Below are 22,194 nucleotides of genomic sequence, written 5' to 3'. Positions count from 1 at the left end.
CTATCATATTTACATAACTCAAATTAGATTTTTTTTTCATTTTCTGTATATAAATAATCAAACGTTCTATACCACAGCCTCTTCAAATACAGTGGCAATAAGATAAAAAAAGAGTGACCTCAGAGTGTGTCAACAAAATTTTGGGAAACCGAATTTAGCAAGAGCTACATGCACCATCTATCACCGAAATCTTTCTTAACATAACCAGTAAGAGCACTGATGAGTTACTATTTGAAATATCTTTGCACTGGTATTTCATTGAAGCTCTGCATCTATCAATGTAAGTAAGTCTCCCTCACAAGTCAATAAAGAAAAATAACTAGGCCAGTCATCAGTCATTGCTTTGACAAATAAAGCCACGGCTTCTATGAGAGGCTAAAGACTGGCACTGCCTTCTGGATAAAAAAATAGAAGGTACGGGTCTGGAGTAATAGCACAGTGGGTAGGGCATTTGCCTTGCATGTGGCTGACCCGGGTTCAATTCCCAGCATTCTATATGGTCCCCTGAGCACCGCCAGGAGTAATTCCTGTGCATCTCCAGGTGTGACCCAAAAAGCAAACAATAAATTAATTAATTTTAAAAATAGAAGGTACATTAGAGTACATTACTTCCTTTAGGGTAAATTATTTAAGTTTCAAATAATTTCAGGTTCTAAGTTTCTTACAGAGAAAAATTAAGAAACATGCCCAAAGAAGAAGTGAACATTCAATGTATACTATGAAGTATATTACCAAAGTTTTGGTTATTGAACGTTTTGCTATGTAAACTCACCTCAGTATGTTAGGCTTTCAGAGTTTCTATGTTAATACAGTGTGACCACACAAACATAAATTATTTGTAATTGTTTGCAAAACAAAACTGCTTTTTCTGTTGATCTATGCTTTTATAGACCATGCCTGTAGAACTTCATTTTGATTAGGATTTCATTTCGGCAGGCTCTGGTTTGCTGGTGGTGACAGATTAGCAGGAGAGTAAGAGTGACAACTACACAGTTCTCACCAAGTTGTCAGTGTCACTGTCATTCCGTTGCTCATCGATTTGTCCCAGCCGGCACCAGTAACGTCCCTCATTGTGAAACTTATTGTTACTGTTTCTGGCATATCCAATATGCCACGGGTAGCTTGCCAGGCTCTGTCGTGGGGGCGTGATAGTCTCGGTAGCCTGCCAGACTCTCAGAGAGGGGCGGAGGAATCGAACATCGGTCCGGGTGTGAAAGGCGAACGCCCTACTGCTTTGCTATCGCTCCAGCCCTAAATTGCACGGAGGAAAATCTGCATTGTTTATTATCCCTTTATTATAAACAGGATGTTGTTTATAATATTCTAACAGCAATACTGTCCAAGGCACAGTATGCTAGCCACTATGTAAACATGATTAAAAATGCATGATTCTCTTCTCATGCATTTTATTCTTCTCAAATATCTTATGGTTTAGGTTTACTCTATTTCTGTATGTGGATCAAGTGTATTTCTGGTCTTGATAATCAAAAAGAGATTCAAGATGCGATAAATCGTAAAATCTGGGCAAGACCTCAGATGAAGCAATGGGAAAGAATTAAAGGGACTACTGGTGGTAAAAACTTGAGGCACATATACACATAATCATGTCTTCAATTCAAGGGGTATGTGGTTTATAATGTTTCTGTTGCAAAGTACCATAAAATTAAAAGTTTAGAATCACACAAAGTGATTATCCTACTGTTCTAGAATTTAGAAATAATAAAATTGAGTGTTGGCTGAGTATATCCCTTTGGAGGCTCTAGGAAGAATACATTGCTTACCTTTCCAGTTTCTTGAGGCTGCCTTCTTCATTCCTGCAGCTTCAAACTAATGCCACAGGGGCCATAAAACGGGAAGTAAGGCATTTGTCTTGGATGTGGCTGACCCTGGTTCAAATCTCCAGCACCACATATGGTCCCCTAAGCACCGGTGAAGGTGAATGGCCCCATATTGGTACTTTTGTGAGGCCTTGTAACCAAATCATACTTATTTTTTTTTCTATAAGTCAACAACTGAAACTGGTCACACTGATAGCCCTCTAAATAAACTTAAATGTGCTGATTGCCAAGAAGATACTTCAATAGCTTTCCCAACCTTCTTGCAGAAATTAACTCTGCACACTCAAGACTAATGTTTGGGGCTGGAAATCACCCTCTCGTCTCCATGGTGGAAGACTGATCCTAACTTAATCCTTGTCATCTTCATGTAGCAGTTCTTGGGTGCAGATTATAAATGTAGGGCTTTGTTCAGAATTCTATGCCTTCCTTTAGGGCTAAAACGCCTGGTAATGGTAGACACTATAATTGGTTATCACCTGCTCACATCTACTTGATAGGGGAAATCAATTTGCTATACATCTTAGTTGAAAAGCATTTTGCTCCAGAAAATTATGGGGTAACCAGTTTACTTTTCTGCTTACGAAAATGTTTGGAACCAGAGAACAAGTTTATTTCGGACGGGATAGCAGGCAATGCAGGACCTGGTCCTTACAACTGCCCCAGTCTAGAGGCTGAAGCCAGTTCGCACCGCAGGAGGGTCGCGGCTGCCTTCAGTCTCTGATGCCCATCAACACTTAATTACGTATCAAATTACGGTCCCAGCGGATTAACCCCGTACAGCTACGACAACACAAAATTCTGCCGCTGGCAACAGCGGAACCAATCACAGGCATAGACGAGTTCTCGCGTGAGTGCCCGCCCCCCCTTGACGTCATCCTCACGGATGTGATCGCGGGACTACAGAGGGAGGCGGGCACCAACAGCTGCTGCTCCGGGAGTGCTGGACCTCGGAGAAGGAGAGTCGTTTTCCTAACCGTTGCTTCTAACGGCCCTCAACATGAGCGACAAGGATGGGGAGGAGAAGACCCCTCTCCCCCCAGCCCCCAGCCCTCCCGTTCCCGACCCTGCCGCGGTCGACGCGCATCCCCACCAGAGCCCGAGGCTCCGCGAGGAACCTGAGGCGTCCCAGGTGATGGCGACGACCGGTGAGGAAAGCTCGGAGGTCTCCGCGCTGCCACAGCCCCAGCGTTCCGAGGAGGGGGGAGCACGCCGGGAGCCCGGGGCCTGGGGCCTGACCCCTCAGGCCCTGGTCGCCGGGGATCACTGTTACGTAGCCTCCAATGTGGAGCCGCTCCCCGACTGCCCCGAAGCCGTGTCGGCGGCCGTGGCAGCTTACTGCCGCCTGAGGAGAGTCGGGCAGCGCGGCTTCGGCGGAGACTGGGCCCGAGGAGGCCGTGGCGCCGAGAGGTCGGGCTTCGGGGCGGCGAGCTCGGCCGTGGAGGAGGAGGGCGAGGAGGGGGCCCAGGGAGGCGTGAAGGAGGAGGTGGAGGGAGAGGAGATGGAGGTCGGGGAGAACCCCGCGGGGGCTGCGGGAGACGTGGCGGGGATTAACGGACCCGCGCCGGTCCTCCGCTTCCGACCGCTGCCGATGGAGCGGCGGATGAACCCCCTGGAGGCCATCCAGTTGGAACTGGACACGGTCAACGCCCAGGCCGACAGGGCCTTCCAGCATCTCGAGCAGAAGTTCGGGAGGATGCGTCGCCACTACCTGGAACGGAGGAACTACATCATTCAGAACATCCCGGGCTTCTGGATGACGGCCTTCCGCAACCACCCGCAGCTGGCCCCCGTCATTAGGGGCCAGGATGCGGACATGCTAAGGTACGTCACCAACCTGGAGGTGAAGGAACTCAGACACCCGAGAACGGGCTGCAAGTTCAAGTTCTTCTTCCGACGCAACCCCTACTTCCGAAACAAGCTGATTGTGAAGGAGTATGAGGTCCGGAACTCTGGCCGGGTGGTCTCTCTCGCCACGCCCATCGTCTGGCGCCGGGGCCACGAGCCCCAGTCCTTCATTCGCAGAAACCAAGGCATGGTCTGCAGTTTCTTCACTTGGTTTTCCGACCACAGCCTTCCCGAGTCTGACAAGATCGCCGAGATCATCAAGGAGGATCTGTGGCCAAATCCACTGCAATACTACCTGTCTCGTGACGGAATCCGCAGGCCCAGACGTCGCCCCATCCGGGAGCCAGTGGAGATCCCGAGGCCCTTTGGGTTCCAGTCTGGTTAAACGTCCACCCTGGAAATGCTGTACGAAATCCCCGACCACCTCGTGCTGGACCTGTGCTTACATCAGAAATGGGTATGACTCCCCCCTCTCCACACTCCATCCTTCTCTGATATATCTGTGACCATTTCTCTCAACTTCCGAATTGAGACCTTCCATGGAGACGATTTTCCTCTTCCTCATAGCCTTCGTATTATTCTGCTTTGCTATCCCATGCTGCATTATCATCGCCGAGCAAATGATACTGTATATTGCACTGCTTTTATCTGCTCTGTTTGGACCGTTTCCAGGACTTTCTGCCTCTTGCTTACAACTTGCAACCTGAAACTCTGACTTTTTCTAGGAGCTTCTGTACACATTTTGCCATGCAGATATATAGCCCGTGGACAGTTGGTGGGCGTTAATGGTATGGAGGGAGAGCATCACTGTACCCTTTGGTTTATATGAATCTATTGTTCCTTTTTTGTACCTCTGGTCACCTATTGCTTCCTGTTACTGTTATCTTTCAAACTGTTGTCAGCCCCATTGTTTGGTTTCTGGTAAACAATCTCAAAAACTGGTCTGTGGTGGACACAGGTTTTCTCTCAGCTCACCAAAAAAAAAAAAAAAAACCAAAAAACCAAACCCAAAACCATACCTCTACCCCCTCATTTCTTCCCGTCTTTCTCCATCTTCTAGGAATTTTGTTAGGAAAGTAATTGAAGTGATATGGTGAACTCAGCCCTCAAGGCAAAGTTAGGATGGTGGCTGTTCTAAATCCAGGTACCTTTATGTACCTCCTCTCTTTCTGAACAAAGTTAAGTACCAAACGGGCAATTCCAGTTCTCAAAAACAAACAAAAAACCACAACTTTTCATTTTTTCCTGGCGATAGGTTGTACTGTAAAATAGGTTGCTATAACACTTAAATCTGCCTTTTATCTCTGCCCTTCACCTTCTTTCAAAACACCGTGGGGGTTTAAAAGAAGATCTAGATGTAATGAAAAGTGATAGTTTGAAACAGGTAGGCTAACTAAAGAGAATGTGGTGGTTTCTTCAAACAGGAGAAACAATAAAAGGATAAAGGTAAAAATTAGTTCTAAAATGAGACTTCATGGAAGACATTCTTTGTCAGTGGTGATGGGAGGAGAAATACTTCCCAGTATTTCCATGGGACCATTGAAGGGAGTTTCAAGGGAATTGCCTAGAGAAGAGTTTATTTAAAGAAGTGGCACACAACTTTGGGTGCTTTTGTATTTATATTTGACTTAGTTTGTACAGTAAGTAAATGAAGACTAACTTTTATTTCTTTAGCATTTAGTAAAATCCTTGACTTTGTATTTGCTTAGAGGCAAAGGAGCTCTACAGGCTATATTGTGCTTTCAGTTGGAAGCATTTAAAACTTTATTTTCTTTTGTGATAGAGACAGATATTCATGACAGCTCTTAATTTGCTTTTGTTTTTGTTAAAACTATTATATAATTTGAATGACTTGTTCTTGACAGATTCTGAAGACTTTGAAACTTGTCCTTTGGAAAAGTAATACAGAAAAGGTGTGGCTTAGTTTTTGACTTGATAATTTGCTTTTGTAACAATTCCATAATTGACATCTCTTTTCCTATACCATAAATGCTTGTGGAATTGCTGTCAAATTTGAAAATGTACCATTGGCATAGTTGTTTTCCTTATGTGCATGATGGTAAAATAAAAGCATGTTAATCTTCTCAATGTCTTTATTTTTTGTATTTTGAGTTACACCTAGTGACGCTCTGGGAACTATGCAGTGTTGAGTTTGGAGCGTACGTCTCCTGAACGCAAAGCAAGAGCTCCAGCTGTTAAGCTTTCTCCACAGGCCTAGATTTTTTTTTATTAGATAACATTATATAGTTGAGGGCTTAAATGGATATAACAAGCTTTTTTCCAAAGACAAGAAAATAAGGCACACTACTGGACCATCCAAGGTAGAAATGGTTATATAAGAAATGTCTTGCTTTAAAATGCTAATAATTATAGCAGTCATTTTTTTTTTTGCCTCATACAACTTGTGCAGAACTACCACCTCTTCCATTCCTCAAATATACCCATTTGACTTCATTTTATTATTGAGCAATTGAGACTTTATTATTCACATTTAATAACCAAATGTTCAGAGTTCCTATCTCTCTATACCTGTACTTTTTCTCTGCTGTAAAAACTTTTGTTCCTTCAGATGTTTCATTTTCATTTTTTTTTTTTTTGCTTTTTTGGGTCATACCCAGCGATGCACAGGGGTCACTCCTGGCTCTGCATTCAGGAATTACCTCTGGTGGTGCTCAGGGGACCATACGGGATGCTGGGAATTGAACTTGGGTCAACCATATTCAAGGCAAACGCTCTACCTGCTGTACTATCCCTCTACCCCCAGATGTTTCATTTTCTATGTCAAAATATTCAAAGCCTTTTACAACATTTTTGTCTTACGGCCTTTCTATTCTGACTGGGATTGTAAAATAAGATTTGGAGTAGAATATAACACACAACTCAACAGTGCATTACACAAACATTAGGTATTTTACCAGACTGAGAAGGAGAAAAAAAATAAAGTTTATTTCTTTTATTGTTAAATAGTTGGGAAAAGACTAATAGGTAAAGAAATATTTGACACAAAGTGATAAAGCTTTGTGTGAAATACATAGAAAATACAAGTGTATTTTTACATTTTCCTCTCTCAGTTTGGAAGCTTTGTAAAAGCAGAGGTGGGAAGAAAGAATCTATTACATTTCTGTTTCTAGTTTAAGTTTTGTCACCAGATACTGAATGACACAATGAGCATCTCTACTGGAGAATTAGAACAAAATAGACTAGTGTCCAGACTTGATGAGGGAAAGAAAATGTGATTTTTTTTTTCCTTGGTTTGGTTTAGTTTGGGGTCCATACCCAGTTGTGCTCAGGGAGTACTTCTGGCTTGCACTTGGGGATCACTCATGGCAGGCTTTGGGGACCATATGGAATGCTAGTGATTGAACTTATGTCAGCCGTGTGCAAGGCAAGTGCCCAATCTGCTGTAGTATTTCTTTTCAGCTCCCAGAAAACAGTTTATAAGGTATTGCAAATTAATTCTTTTTTTTTTTCCTGGTGAGGGTGCACACCATCCTCACTCCTGGAGGGCTTGGGGGTTGGGTGCTGGGGAATCCAACCAGGGTCGGCTGTGTGCAAAGCAAGTACCTTTACTATATCTCTCTCTGGCCCTCAGAACTACAAAATTTTTACCAGAAACATTCTCAAGTCATTAGAAAAGATCAAAACACAATAACTTTATTTGTCTTCTTGAAAATGCATTAATTTTGGGTCAATTTTTATGTGCTTTTGTCCTGTACATTTCAAAGTCAACTATTAGGCTGGAAATAGGTGAAGATAGACTCCTGACATGCACTGGCCAATATGGTAGTCTCTAGCTGGCTTTGGCTATTTAGCACATTAAATGAGGCTAGTTCAAATTGAGTCTGCAAGTAAAACTTATGCTTTGGATTTCAGAGACAAGAAAATGTACAGCATCTCAGTTATTCAGTGGTAGTGAATATTGAAATAATACTTTGATTAACTAAATATCACTCCAGCGATATATATTTATATTTAGAACTAAATATATTAGCATCTCCCCCTATTTGTCCTTTTCATTTTGTAAAATTTGGCTTCTCGTAAATTTTAAGTTCTATAGAATCACCTGACTTTTGACCTAGTGGAAAACAGTAAAGCAGATAAAACATCTGAAAATTAAAATGTTTTCCCATGAAATTTTTTGAGACGTTTTAAGGGTTATCAAATATTCAGGATGAAGAAGTTGTATGCAGAGGTCAATTTTCGAAATGTACTATGCATATTATTGATACAAATAGAGAAGCTGTAGGTGCTAAGTAGATTACTGATCATTATATTGTTTGTTTAGCCGCTAAAAACATTTAGGTCAGTCATATAATGTTCAAGTACCCATCCTTCCACCAGTGCCCATTCTCCACCCCCAGTGTTGCCAGAATCCCTCCTGCCACGGCCACTCCTTCCCTCCACCCCCCTTCCCTGCCTCTGTGGCAGGCACATTCTCTTTTACTCCCTCTCTCCTTTTGGGTGTTAGTTTTTAATGCAGGTATTAAGTGGCCATCGTGTTTGATCTATTATATAACAAATGAATATTTCTTTAATTTTGATGTAAATTATATATTTTTATTAACTTTTATTTTCTTGTCCTGAATTTGCATTTTTCTGAGAGTGTATGGGCTAATTCCACATTCTGATTATTGTTCGTTTGCTTATTTCTGGGATAACTTTTCTCCTGTCTTACCTTTGACTTCTCTGGGTAAGTTTTTAACAAATACATAATATTTTAGACAAAAACATTTGGGTCCTATAGCTTGGTGTTTTTCTAGAAGACAACATTCTGGGTAATTTTTGTTCATTTGTTTTAATTTACCAGTGTACATGCAATTCAGAAAATATTAAGTAGCATTTTGTGTTTATTACATAGGCCAGCAACATTCTAAATTAATGTGGCATTACATTAGATCAATACAATTTAATGAAGCTTACTTCACTCTAGTTTTTGTTCATAGACCGTACCCAGTGGGGCTTAGGACTTACTTCTGGCTCTATGCTTTGGGGATCATATGTGGTCTTGGATATTGAACCCAGGTGAGCTGCATGCCAGGCAAATAACTTATTTCCTTTACTATATATCTTCAGTGCCAAGAAGCTTATTTTTAATTTTTTTAATTTTAGTTTTTTATTTTTTATTGTGCTTTTTTTGGGGGGGGGGTCACACCCGGTGATGCACAGGGATTACTCCTGGCTTTGCACTCAGAAATTACTCCTGGCAGTGCTCAGGGGACCGTATGGGATAATGGGAATCGAACCCAGGTCAGCCGCATGCAAGGCAAATGCCCTACCCGCTGTGCTATCACTCCAGCATAGCACAGTGAGTAGAGTGTTCGCCTTTTGTGTGGCCGACCCGGGTTTGATTACTCTGCCCCTCTCAGCCTGGCAAGCTACCCGTGGTGTATTGGATAAGCCAAACACAGTAACAATAAGTCTCACAATGAGAGAGTTACTGGTGCCAGCTCGAACAAATTGATGAGCAACAGGATGACAGTGACAGTGACAGTAATTTTTTATTAATTTTTGCTTTTTGGGTCACACTCGGCGATGCACAGGGGTTACTCCTAGCTCTGTACTCAGGAATTACTCCTGGCGGTGCTCAGGGGACCATATGGGATGCTGGGAATAGAACCCGGGTCAGCCATGTGCAAGGCAAACGCCCTACCCATTGTGCTATCGCTCCAGCCCCATAAGTTAATATTCTTGATGATTGGAAAATGCATTATAAACCTGATAACAGCTATAGCAAACATTTGGAAATGTATATGCTATGCACTGTGTTAAAAAATGAAAGCACATTTTAGGACAAAGTAATCAGTTTTAATTTCCACTTCGAATTTTTCATTATTCATCCAGATAAATTGTCAGTCTAGCCTAATAATTCTCAGACCTGTGTAGGGTTGATTGATGGTAGGCATGTACCCTCACCACTATCTTATCTCCTGATTTCTCCTGTTCTCAAAGTTGCTGACTACTTGCAAGACATTTTAAGTTTTTATTAACTCTATAATTTAATTTATAATTTAAAATTTGGAATTGCCTCTTTTTCTTTTTTATGTCTCAATTCCAGGCATAATTTTAACTCTCTAGACTTTTTTTTTCTTTTTGGTCACACCTGACGATGCACAGGGGTTACTCCTGGCTCTGCACTCAGGAATTACTCCTAGCGTTGCTCAGGGGACCATATGGGATGCTGGGAATTGAACCTGGGTCGGCTGTGTGCAAGGCAAATGCCCTACTCACTGTGCTATCGATTCTGCCCCTCTCTAGACTTTTTTTGGGGTGAGGAGTGCTTAGGGGCCCAGGTCCGTTCCCAGTGGTACAACAGCATCAGCACTGATGTAGTGCTGCTCACGCCAGCAGTGTTGGGGTCCATCAGGGCTATCCCCAGTGCAGTTTGAGGGGGACCATGTGGTGCAGGGGATTGAACTCCAGGCCTACCTCATGCACTTCAGTCCTCTGGATTCTGCCCAAATAGAGATTTTAACTTGCAAATCAATTGGTACTGACATTCTCTATTTACTGAAGAATGTGTATTCAGGACTATCATCCTGTATATAGTATTGGTGACATACTCTATAGTAGTCTCCTAGAGCACTTTCAAGAATCTTTTAGGCCAGCTGTGCCTTGATCCTTCTTCAGTTTCTGTCCATTCCTCTCTTATAAGTAGATCAGAAAAGGTGGTTCCTGTAACAACAGAGTCAGCATCACTGGAGTATTAGAAATGTAAATTCTAAAACTCCACTTTTGATTTACCTACAAAATGAGAAATTCAAGAGGTCGAACTTTGCAACTATAGTTCAGTCAGTTCTCTAGTTGATTCTGAGACATGTTAATATTGAGGAACCACTGCCCTAATCGAAATCCTGGTTTTTTTTCCCCTTCATCTCTTGTTGAGTCTCCTGAAACTGATTATAAAACAAAACAAGACTCTTAGTGTGTGATATGTATGTGATATGTTTAGGCCATGTCCATTAGTTCTTAGAACTTATTCCTGGCTCTGTACTTAGGAGTCACTCCTGGCAGTGCTTGGGGTGTGGGTGTGACAGAAGCAGTGCTGGGGATCGAACCCAAATTGACTGCAAGTCACTCCTGGCAGTGCTCTGTGTATATGTGTGTATATAATATGCAGTGTTTGGGATTGATTAAACTCAAACTGGCTATGTGCAAGACAAGCATCCTAAACCCTGTTTAGATAGTCAATTCTGCTGCAGGTACATATCTCCTCACCATCTACGTGCTGACGTAGAAAGATGAGACAAACTCATGTATGGTTTCACTTTGTAATCCTACAGTTTCAGTATCACTTTCCAGTCAGTAGGGAAATAGATGATCAGCAAATTGATACATATTCAAGTAGATGTCTCACTTAGGGCTTTATATTTCAAATTAAGACACCTATCATATTGCAGCAGCCCATAATTCATAAATATATATCTACTTACCTTTATGATAAACTATAAAGATTTTCCCAAACTATATTAGATTACAACTATTTCCTGTCTTTAAAAATGTTTTATATATTTACACTTTGAACTTGTTCTTCTGATGCACAGAACGGGCCAGAATAATTTAAATGTTTAATATCCTTCTGGAATTTGGATGCTGAGATATAAAGAATAGTTGATATCATCAGCAAATATAAATAACATTTTTAACATATATTTGAAGTTTGAGTCAATCTATGAGACATTTAGCTTTTAACCTCTTCACCAGGTTTTGACTTCTACCACTATACAGTTGAAAGCTGTACTGATATGGGTCTAAGAATTACTAGTACCATGTAGAAACTTGGTAGTGTAGATGGTGCTTTCAACTATTTAATGTAGAGATCAAACTTCTGAATTTACTCTCAGGCCAGTTTTGATACTCAATTAAAATGCTAAGTTTTATATAAACTGATTTCTTAAGGTATTAGATTAAGGTTTGAAATCATGAAATAGTAGTAAACCCATTTTATTTTAGTTCCATTCAACAGGACTGGAAATATATATCTACAATCATTTAGAAAAGCAAAGTGATTGGGGCTGGAGTGATAGCACAGTGGGTAGGGTGTTTGCCTTGCACATGGCAGACCCAAGTTCGATTCCCAGCATCCCATATGATCCCCTGAGTACCGCCAGGGGTAATTCCTGAGTGTGGAGCCAGGAGTAACCCCTGTGCATCGCCAGGTGTGACTCAAAAAAGCCAAAAAAAAAGCAAAGTGATCAATTATTATCAGTATTATGATATTTCATGTCTTTGTCGGATTATTCATATACCAAGTTCAACTTGATTCTCCACTTATTCATATTTTATGGTTTTCTTTTATTTTTGAACTTTAGTATACTTTATAGCTTCATAAGAGTTTGATTTGCTTTTATACTACCTGCACCAAAATCTACTTAATACAGCTAAATCTTATGAAATTAATCCAGTACTATCTCTGACCATATATTTAAAATTTTTCTTACTCAAATTATGTCTTGAAGAATAGAATAGTTAATTAGGTAAAGTAACAAAAGGAAGAGAAAACACTGGGTTAAGTAAACAATAAGGAAAATATGCACAGCTATGAAGCTGCATGCAAAGAAAGTCATAAATTTTAATTAAAAATGTTTTTTAATTACAGTGAGATACACAGTTGCAAAGTTGTTCATGATTGGGTTTCAGTCATATAATGTTCCAACACCCATCCCTTTACTAGTGTACATTTCTTACCACTAAAGTTCCCAGTTTCCTCCCAACCTACCTTTCTGTCCCACCATGCATGACTCTTTTTTTTTTTTTGGCTTTTTTTGGGTCACACCTGGCGATGCACAGGGGTTACTCCTGGCTCTGCACTCAAGAATCACTCCTGGCGGTACTCAGGGGACCATATGGGATGCTGGGAATCGAACCTGGGTTGGCCGAGTGCAAGGCAAACGCCCTATCTGCTGTGCTATTGCTCCAGCCCCAACCATGCATGACTCTTGAGGCAGGCACTTTTCTACTTTTCTGTCTGTCTGTCTTTCCTTTTGGGCATTATGGTTTGAATAAAAGATATTGAAAGTTATCTGACCACATTTTTAAAAAAGCTAGCATTGATTTTTTAGCTAAACCAAATTAAACACTTAACTATGAAAAAAAGAGAACTCAAATGATCAGAAGTAAAAAAAAAAAGCACACATAATTACAACTGATGGCATAGAAATAAAATGATTAGGCTGGAGATATAGTTCAGTGGCAAAGTACATACTTCACATGCAATGCATCCCTGGTACCATAAAACAGAAACCAAAGCATCATAAAATAGTACCATGGGAAGAAAGACAAATTGGATAATGTAGGAGGAGTAAAGTTCCTTGAAACATGTAAGTTACATGTTCAACCAAAATATAAACAGACCAATAACAAAATGATCAAATTGGGGAGCCAGAGTGATAGCACAGTGAGTGGGTACACAGCTAGCCCGGGTTCAATCCTGGGCATCCCATTTGGTTCATCTGTGCACTGCCAGGAGAAATTCCTGAGTGCAGAGTCAGGAGTAACCCCTGAGTGTCGCTGGGTGTGATCCCCTCCCCTCCAAAAAAAGAAAAAAAGACCAAATTGGTTAATCAAAAATCTCCATAAAAGGAAAATCAGGACCAGAGGATTTTCTGGTGAAATCTACCAAAGAAAAATTAATGCCAGTACTTCTCAAGCTCTTCCAAAATATAAGGAGTAAACACAAATTTATTTTATGATGTTAGCATTACTCAGGTACCAAAGACAAAGGCACATGAAAATAAAACTATAGATCAAAATCCTAATGAATATATATGCAAAAATTCCTCCAAATAACATTATATGACTGAAACCCAATCTGAACAACTTTGTAACTATCTTGTGATTCAATTAAAACAAACAAAAAAATCCCCTCCCCCAAAATAGAAAAACAATTCTAAAATTTCAGGATACCATGCCACATACATAGGACAGATAAAGAGTACAGTGGGCTGGTGCTTTTGCTTTGTATATCTGATTTTGATTCCTGACCACATGGTCCTCAGTACCACCAGGAGTGAGACCTGAGCACCAAGCTTAGGGTAGCTCCAGAACACCAATGCATGTGGCTTAAAAACCAATAAAATAACAAAGGTGGAGGAACTGTGTTTTTGACTTTAAAATAAATTTCAAAGCAACAATGACCAAAATATGTTGCTGGCATAAAGATAGGCTTATAAGTCAATACAGAAGAGGGCCTAGAAATAAATTCACACATGTAAGCTGACCTTTCATAGGGTACCAAGAATATTCACGAGGAAAAAATACTCTCTAACATAGTATTGGGGAAACTGGATATCTTGATGCAAAAGGATGAAATTAACCCTGTTTTTACACAATAAACTTATAACTCAAAATTATTCAAAGATTTAAAAGACCCAATAATACTATGTAACTCCTAGAACGTGGGGGGAGAAGTGTCATGACATCAGCCTTGGCAATTATTTCCTAGGTGGGACAAAACACAACCAAATCCTAAACCATACCAAATACAGTCAAATGAAACTATTTGCATGGCAAAGGAAACAACCAGCAATGTGAAAAGGAAACCTATGAAATGGCTTGTGTTTTGGGTTGCAAAGTAATATAATGAATAAATACATAGGTGTCTAAGTCATTATTTGAGTCCAGATTGTGGTTCTACCACTGCTGGTTAACCTTGGATAAGGAACTCGATTTAACTATTTCAATTATTTTTGAGATAAAGTAAAATGGACCTAATGTTGCTATTTCAGGATGGTTATGAGGATTAGTAAGATACATATTTGAATGTATATGTATCATATCAAAGACACTAAACATTTTTTTTCTCTGAAAAATAAAATACTTGTAGCTCAAAAGGGTAACAATAGTGATAAATTCAATAAATTTTCCAGTATTTACATCTTAGTCATTCCTATTTGATTACATTAATTTATATTTGACTGGTTAAACTTCTTGTCCTATAAGAAGTGAAAATTAATGCCTAGATTTTTTTCTGTATAGAAATTGATGTATCTTTTTCTGTGCAAATACATCATTAACTCTTTATGGAGAGGTTTACTGTCTATTGTTAACAAAACAGGCTCTGTTTTATTACTTTTGTATATAAAAAAGTAACCTATGTTCCAATATGTAAAGATATAAAATGATTAATAGCTACAGTATACATCTATTCATACAACATGAAAAACCAGCATTGCTATTCATTTTAATAAAACTTAAAACTTTTTCACTTAAATTAATTGTGATCAAAATTTTTTATAACATAGTAATTGGGGTATGGTCGGGGCCAAGAAGAAGTTGCTATACAATGATACTTGTCTAGAATGAAATTCACCTGCATAAAAATAAATCAAGTGTTATGGAGGATAAATATGACAGCATATTGGATGGCAAAATTTGGAAGCACTGTAGAAATGCAGATGAGTTTCAAAACAACAACACTGAGACCTTGGTAAAGGAGATGGAAGGACCAAATTGGTAATTAATACATGTCTGACCATGGGTAGGTAATTTACCTGTACTTCTTGAGTCCCTGTTTATAAAATTTAATGCATTTCAAAAATCTAGTGTGTCTGGGTTATAATTCAGTTGAAGGCCACATGCTTTGAATGTATGAAGCCTTGGGATCTTCTCCCTTTCTCTTCCCCAAATGCCTAGTGCAACCTGTGTTAGGAAGGCTTGGAGTTTTAGAGAATGACCAAGTTTTTATTTATGTAAAATCTCTGCTAGTAGAAATAATCAAAGATTGACCACGGGCTTCAAATATTTCTATTCTCATTTCCTCTTGTATTTTATTGGCTGTATGTTCCACTGTTTCTTTCATATCCTCCTGTATTTTATTAGATGTCTGTTATACTGTTTCTTTGAGCTCATTAAATATCCTCCTCATTTTGACTCTGAAAGATTATCTGTGTTGGTATTCCTTGATGTAATTTATAGAGCTATAAATCTGCAAAAAAATTTATCTATACCACAAGAAAAGTTGATTAGTATAGTAGTGGTCTTATATATCTTCAATTATTCTTTTGCATATAGCAGTACCAAAGTTTATTTTGTTCTGCATAATAAGGTAACCTTCATTTACCATTTGCTGCTTCTCTGCATGTGGCTCAGGAAAATTTAATTTAATGCTAGAGAATTAAATCTTTCAATCATGTAAAGATTCTTGTGTGTGGGGGCAGGGCAGGGTTGAGGAACAGTAGCGTCAAAGAGTAACTCAGTCACAAAATTATAGCACATTGTTACAAGGGAAATAAAGCACTATGATTGGCTCCCTATGAAGGAGAGGGGAAGACTTATTAAAAGAAAGGAAAGGGAGAACAAGTAATTGTTAGTTCAGAATAAGTGAATTGTTTGCATATTCTTTTGTTAGTTGGCAGCAGCCAGTCAGAACAGTCTGTCCTTTAATATAACAGGTAAGAAATTATCAGAAGAAATCTGTGTGAGCTCAGCAATGAAGTTATATGACATGCTGTTCCTCTGTAATGTCAGTCACTGTACTAGCTCACTAGACAACTTATTATATCGGCTGCATTTTCTAAATCCCTTTTCTCTAAAATTCTCATTGGTTCCTCTCCTGAGTTCTTAAAAGATCATAATCTGAGATGCTCTTTAGTAGTATTTATAAAAATTGCAATTAGAATCATTTTTAGTATGAATTTGAGTTAAATATAAGTATACAAATTTTAAGTTCCTCATTCTTGATTTTTCTGAAGATTAGTATCAGTATAATTACAATCCAATAAAATAGCAAATAGTAATGACAGTACTGTCAAATGAATATGAGCTAACAGAATTGAGTAGGTAATAGCTAAAAGTGCTTTTAAGTATTTTAACACTAACACCTTAAATAGTGATCACAAAATATTTTAATTAAAATAATCACTTTGGTGCCAGCAGTTAATTGCTTCTGCTCTGCAGTAAATTATTAAATGAGCAAAATTTGGCAAATATTTGCTGACCACATGTTCACAGGCATTGTGAAGCGAGTTTTAGATTAATATCAAACCCGGGAATATGTATTTATTATGCATAATTTTATAATTAAAATCTGAGATTGTATTTCTTCCAGAAAAGTCAATGCTACATTTGCAGGCGCATGCGCTGGTGCGTGTGCGTGCGTGAGTGTGCGCGTGTGTGTGCACGTCTAAGCAGAGAAAACACATTTTATATTAAAAGCAAAAAAAAAAATCGCCCAGTTTCTTGTTTACTTTTCTCCAAATATGTAAATTTTAAAATGTACCAGGCATATTGAAATAATTCATTATATCGTGTTAGGATGAGATGATTTTTCTTTCCTGCCCTTGCTATGTAATATCGCGACGTGGCTTTTCTTACAAAGCTCCACTCATCTTAAATTGTTAAGAATTTATATATGAAGGCCTGTAGTTTCTTATCCGCATTACTACGCTTAAGCCCTATGATCTACCAGATACAAATACATAATATTTTAAGTGAACATTTGAGAATATCTTGCGTTTTAGAAATTCGTTAAGCGCCTTAGAACATCAACATGTTTAACAGTTCTTACACATCTGATTGAGATCTGCACCAATTTATACGTACGCCCAAACTTCCAAGTTGCAACATCTAACCGCTAGGTAACAAGAAAGAAGACAAAAGAATCTTCTTGACTGACTGGCGTAATCACAAAGCTTACAGAATTCTCGCGCGAGGTTACTAGGCGCTGGGATGACGTCACGGTTGCCATGGTAGCATCCTCTCCCGAGAGAAATAGCGGAGTGGCCAGAGGGGTGGAGCACAGTTCCTGCAGAGGACCAGAGACGCGCTCCTCCTGCAGGTCTGACTTCTGCCAAAATGAGCGGCCTGGAAGAGAGCAAAGACCTCCCTGTCGCCGAAACCCCCGGCCTCGCTCCTCCCGAAGACGCCTCGGCCCCTCCAGACGCGAGCCCGTGCCAGGGGACGGAGACCGCGGCGAAGCAAGTGATGGCGGACACAGGTGAGAGCAGCTTGGGGACCGCCGCAGAGGGAGGCGCAGCCCGGGAACCCGTAGACTGTGGCTTCGCGCTCCGCATCCGAGTTGCGGGGAGTCGCGTCGGTGCAGCCACCAAAGTAGCGCAGGAAGAGGCCCCGCCTCCCACCCCGGGCCGGGAAGCGGCCCCTGCCGCCGCCGCCGCCGCCGCCGCCGCCGCCGCCGCCGCGGCGGCGTCTGACAATAGCCAGGAAAAAGGCCGTCCGCGTAGAGAGGCCCGCGGCCTTGTCGGGGAGAAAGCACTAGAAGCTTGTGGCGCAGTGGGGTTGGGGTCTCTGCTCCTGGCTGGGGTGAAGGCCAAGGAAATGATGAAGAGGTGCGGCGTTCTCGTGGCAGCGGAGAAGGAGGGAGGAGCAGCGGAGGTGGCGGGAGAAAAGGGGATGCCGAAGGAAAATAAGGCAGTAGGAGGAAAAGAGGAGGGGAAGCCCAAGGCCCCGAAGATCAATAACTGCATGGACTCTCTTGAGGCCATCGATCTGGAGCTGTCGCAAGTGAATGCCCAGGCTGACAGGGCCTTTCTTCAGCTGGAGCGCAAATTCGGCCGTATGCGAAGGCTCCACATGCAGCGCAGAAGCTTCATTATCCAGAATATCCCAGGTTTCTGGGTCACTGCCTTTCGAAACCACCCCCAGCTGTCCCCGATGATCAGTGGCCAAGATGAAGATATAATGAGGTACATGATCAATTTGGAGGTGGAAGAGCTCAAGCACCCGAGATCAGGCTGCAAATTCAAGTTCATCTTTCAGAACAACCCCTACTTCCGAAATGAGGGGATTGTCAAGGAATATGAGCGCAGGGCGTCAGGCCGAGTGGTGTCTCTTTCCACTCCAATCCGCTGGCACCGGGGCCAAGACCCCCAGGCTCACGTCCATCGGAACCGGGAAGGAAACACAATTCCCAGTTTCTTCAACTGGTTTTCAGACAACAGCCTTCTTGAATTCGACGCGATTGCTGACATTATCAGAGGAGAACTCTGGTCCAACCCCCTGCAGTACTACCTGATGGGTGATGGGCTCCGCAGAGGAATGCGAGATGCTGTACGACCTCCAGTGGAGAGTCCCAGGTCTTTCAGGTTCCAGTCTGGCTAAATCCTGCTCCTGCCGAAGCTTCCTGCTCAAGTTACCATACCATCTCCTCTTGGACCCATGCTTGGCCATCAGCATGCAGCTTTTCCATCTGCTAGCTCTTCATACTGAGTTTTGTCCTTTGATTCTTCAACAGTCTTCTAAGTCTTCAGCAGTCAGTTGCAGCATTGCAACTTACACGCCAGTGCTCTTTTTTTTTTCCTTCAGGGCCTTCATACTGTTTTACATCCAATTACATGTTCCAGGTGCATGCCCCTTCCACTGCTTCTGTGCCAACACATGATGCTGTAGATAAACACCATCTTCCTTTGCGTGCATGACTTGGGATCCTTTCTGTGACTGAGCCTATCAGTTTTTTCAGTGGTTATCTACCACAGCATCTTTGATAGCTTGATACATCTTTGCAAATAACTCACTGGGCTTCACACTTTATGCTGGTCTTTGAGGTGCACCTGTGCAAGATGAAGCTGCTATAGATGATGCCAGCCATCAACCCAGACTGGACATTTCAGGCTACCATTAACAGGATTCCAGCTGCCTTCCTGCAACCATGCCATGCATCCGTTTTTTTTGGCAGTATCAGGTGGCTGGTAGGTGGCTACTAGGCATGGACGAGGTAACAGATGAGAGGTGTCTGTTATGCCTTTGGTCACTGTGCGTCATGACCAGATGCTGGTGAGTATCAAGACCTGTTAGGCTCCACCCATACTTATTTCAGCCTCTGATGAGCTTTGCACAGGAATCATTGTCTGCCTTTCCAGAATCATCTGTGGTCTAAAGCTCTCAAAGGCCCATGGGTCACACATAAACCCAATCAGGCAAAATGATTGGGCAGTCCTATGAGACAGTGACCAAAACAAGGCTGGAATGGGGTTTCCTTCCAGCAGTTAACTTTTCTGAATCCTAGCCAAGAAATCATTCTTAGGCTAGGTATTTCCTGCCTAACACCTTTACCTAGTTAGTATAAATAGACCAAGCTCCCAAGATGGCACTGAGAAAGAAGTATTTCTGGTCTGTGGGACCTGTTAAATATATCTGATTGTCTCTTTCTTTCCATCTCTCCCTTTCTCCACCTCTTCCTTTCCTTTCCCTCGTGTCTCCTTTTCCTTTCCTTCCTCCAAAAGTACTCCCATCTCTCTTCCCATCTCTGAAGCAGTTACTCTTCACAAATAGAAAACAAAACTGGCAAAGCAGGCTTTTAAATTTAATTTGCTTTGTTCTTATGTTCAGAGGGAGAAAGTTCTAAACCCTTTGAAAGGAGACCTCTATGGCTTATTCTTGCTTAATTATAGGCTATAATTAATCTTCCTTTAGGCCATTTTGACAACACCCTTTACCCTGTCCCATTTTCCAAAACTTGTGTTTTGAGCTTTATTTTGAGAAACTGGGAGGAGAATCTGAAGACCTCACATTGTGGAGGATCAAGACAGACCAGAGAAAATTGTGAACTAAAGCAACAAAATGTAATTTAAATCTATGTCTGTAAAGGTGAATTTCTTTCTTTTTTTTTTTTTTTTTTGTAATGGTGGACCACTAAGAAATTGACTCCATGGCAGCATTTTGTGGACAATCCTGTCATCTTTTAAAAATTTTATTACTACCTTGATACCCCAGGGGAGTCCATTCTGCTGCTAGGCCTTCTGGTTCTCAGCTTCTTAATTTCCTTCTCTGCTTCAGTGCTAGCCAATGAGAAAGCAGACTGCTGTCTGCATTGCGGAGAAGCTAAGCCTCCCCACCTCTCTAGTGGGGATGTGTAGGAGGGTGTGTTCCAATAGGTGAAACAGCTATGCTGCCAGGGCTGGCTTAGTTTTTGAGTTGTGTGGTGGGGATAAAGAATATCTCCCTTTCTTTTTCTGAAGGTGTTGCCCTAAGCATCCTCTGGGGTTAGGGAGGAAGGAGCAGCAAAAGGTGTTCAATGCTGGGGAAACAAATCCTTGAAATGTGCTCTGGTGACCCAGGCTGGGAAAGCAGATAGGGAAGACTAATATAGCAGGGTCTGAGTTGTGAGGGGTCATCGCTGAGGCTTTCCCCAGAGATACAGTGGTTGACATTTAAAGGTGATTCTTGGAGCAGTGTTTTCTTCCAGTTTTTCTCAACTCCTAGAATTCAGTTTTTTTTTTTTTTTTGTACATAGAAATGCAAGTCAGGATGTTTTCTCTATTATTCTAGGAATAATCTTTTATGTATAGAAGATGAATGGTATATGCTCACTTCACTGTGTTTGAGTAAAATCCTTTTTCCAGTTTTGCTTGCTAGCAAAATTGACTTTGACAAATCCTCTCTTTGCCTGTAATTGAGAATGTGTGCAAAATATCAAACTTGTGTCCTTGTAATATGAAGCCTTCTGTGATTATTAATATATCAGCTTGTTCTGGTCTCTCTTCATGTATAACTCAATTACAGTTCTAATTTGAACAGTCTGATCTTTGAAGAGTCTGGAATTTTGCAAGTTGTCACTGTGTCTTGTGAAAGTAATCTCAAAAAGAACGTGACTGTTGTCTTGATATTTCTTGACCTAGTAGTCATGTACTTGATATATTGTCATATACTTGATATATTATGTTCTTAACCAGTGTAAGTACCTGTAGAATTGCTGTCAAACTAAATAAGGATTGTTAGTACTTTTGTCTTTTATGTGCTTGAAGGAAAAATTAAATTTGTCACTGCTGTATTTGTTTTACCAAGAAATAAAAATAAATAAAGTTTTGTCTGTGGTGTCTAGGCCTTTCCCCCCAAAAAAGAAAAAAAGGTTGGGAGTAACTAAAAGCTGCCATATGATTATGGTCATAGCAAGCATAGTCCTGAAAGATTAAAGAAAAAAGAAAAGAAGAAAAGAGCAGGGGTGTTGGGGGGTGGGCAGAGCAATAGTACAAAGGGTAGTGTGTTTGCCTTGTATACAGCCAATCTGGATTGAATCCCTGGCACCCATATGGTCCCTTAGCCCACTTAAAATGATCCCTGACCTCAGAACCAGAAGTGAACTCTGAGCCCTGATAGATGTACCCTCCTGCCCTTGTCCCAAAGGGGGGCCTGGAAGATGACTCAAATGAGCAAGTACCACTTCCTTTCTTCCCACATTCCCATCTGGGTGGCCTTCCAAAACAAGGGACAGTAACTAGCCCTTCAAACTTTTGCTTAACAAATGATAAGTTTCATTAACATAATTTTCCCTTATGCAATGATTAGGGGTTAAATTTCTTTTTTTTTTTCTTTTTGGGTCACACCCAGCAATGCACAGGGGTTACTCCTGGCTCTGCACTCAGGAATTACTCCTGTTGGTGCTCAGGTGACCATATGGGATGCTGGGAATCGAACCTGGGTTGGCCACGTGCAGGGCAAACGTCCTACCCACTGTGTTATAGCTCTAGCCCCTACATTTCTTTTTTTATGGCAAAAATACACATAAAAAGAACCATTTAGGGCCAGAATGTAGTGGGTAAGGCACTTGCATGCATGCATG

At 41.0% G+C, this 22,194-nt stretch overlaps 2 protein-coding genes across 2 annotated transcripts; both read left to right on the top strand.

Annotated features, from left to right (window-relative positions):
- Nucleotides 1-2,734: 2,734 nt before the first annotated feature.
- TSPYL1 (TSPY like 1) lies at nucleotides 2,735-5,767 on the top strand. Its single transcript, XM_055134852.1, has one exon. The coding sequence runs from the start codon at nucleotides 2,836-2,838 to the stop codon at nucleotides 4,066-4,068; it is 1,233 nt and encodes a 410-aa protein (XP_054990827.1). The 5' UTR covers nucleotides 2,735-2,835; the 3' UTR covers nucleotides 4,069-5,767.
- An 11,608-nt stretch (nucleotides 5,768-17,375) lies between these two features.
- TSPYL4 (TSPY like 4) lies at nucleotides 17,376-21,440 on the top strand. Its single transcript, XM_055135551.1, has one exon. It carries the CDS (start codon nucleotides 17,475-17,477, stop codon nucleotides 18,735-18,737), a length of 1,263 nt encoding a protein of 420 aa, XP_054991526.1. The 5' UTR covers nucleotides 17,376-17,474; the 3' UTR covers nucleotides 18,738-21,440.
- Nucleotides 21,441-22,194: the final 754 nt, after the last annotated feature.

This window comes from Sorex araneus, chromosome 4 (assembly GCF_027595985.1).
Source record: "Sorex araneus isolate mSorAra2 chromosome 4, mSorAra2.pri, whole genome shotgun sequence".
Taxonomy (NCBI): Eukaryota; Metazoa; Chordata; class Mammalia; order Eulipotyphla; family Soricidae; genus Sorex; species Sorex araneus.
The sequence above is the reverse complement of the archived record's forward strand: the minus strand, read 5'-3'. Positions and strand labels throughout refer to the sequence as shown.

Coding starts and splice junctions, on each gene's coding strand:
- TSPYL1 (XM_055134852.1), top strand. CDS start 2,836: ATGAGCGACAAGGATGGGGAGGAGAAGACCCCTCTCCCCCCAGCCCCC.
- TSPYL4 (XM_055135551.1), top strand. CDS start 17,475: ATGAGCGGCCTGGAAGAGAGCAAAGACCTCCCTGTCGCCGAAACCCCC.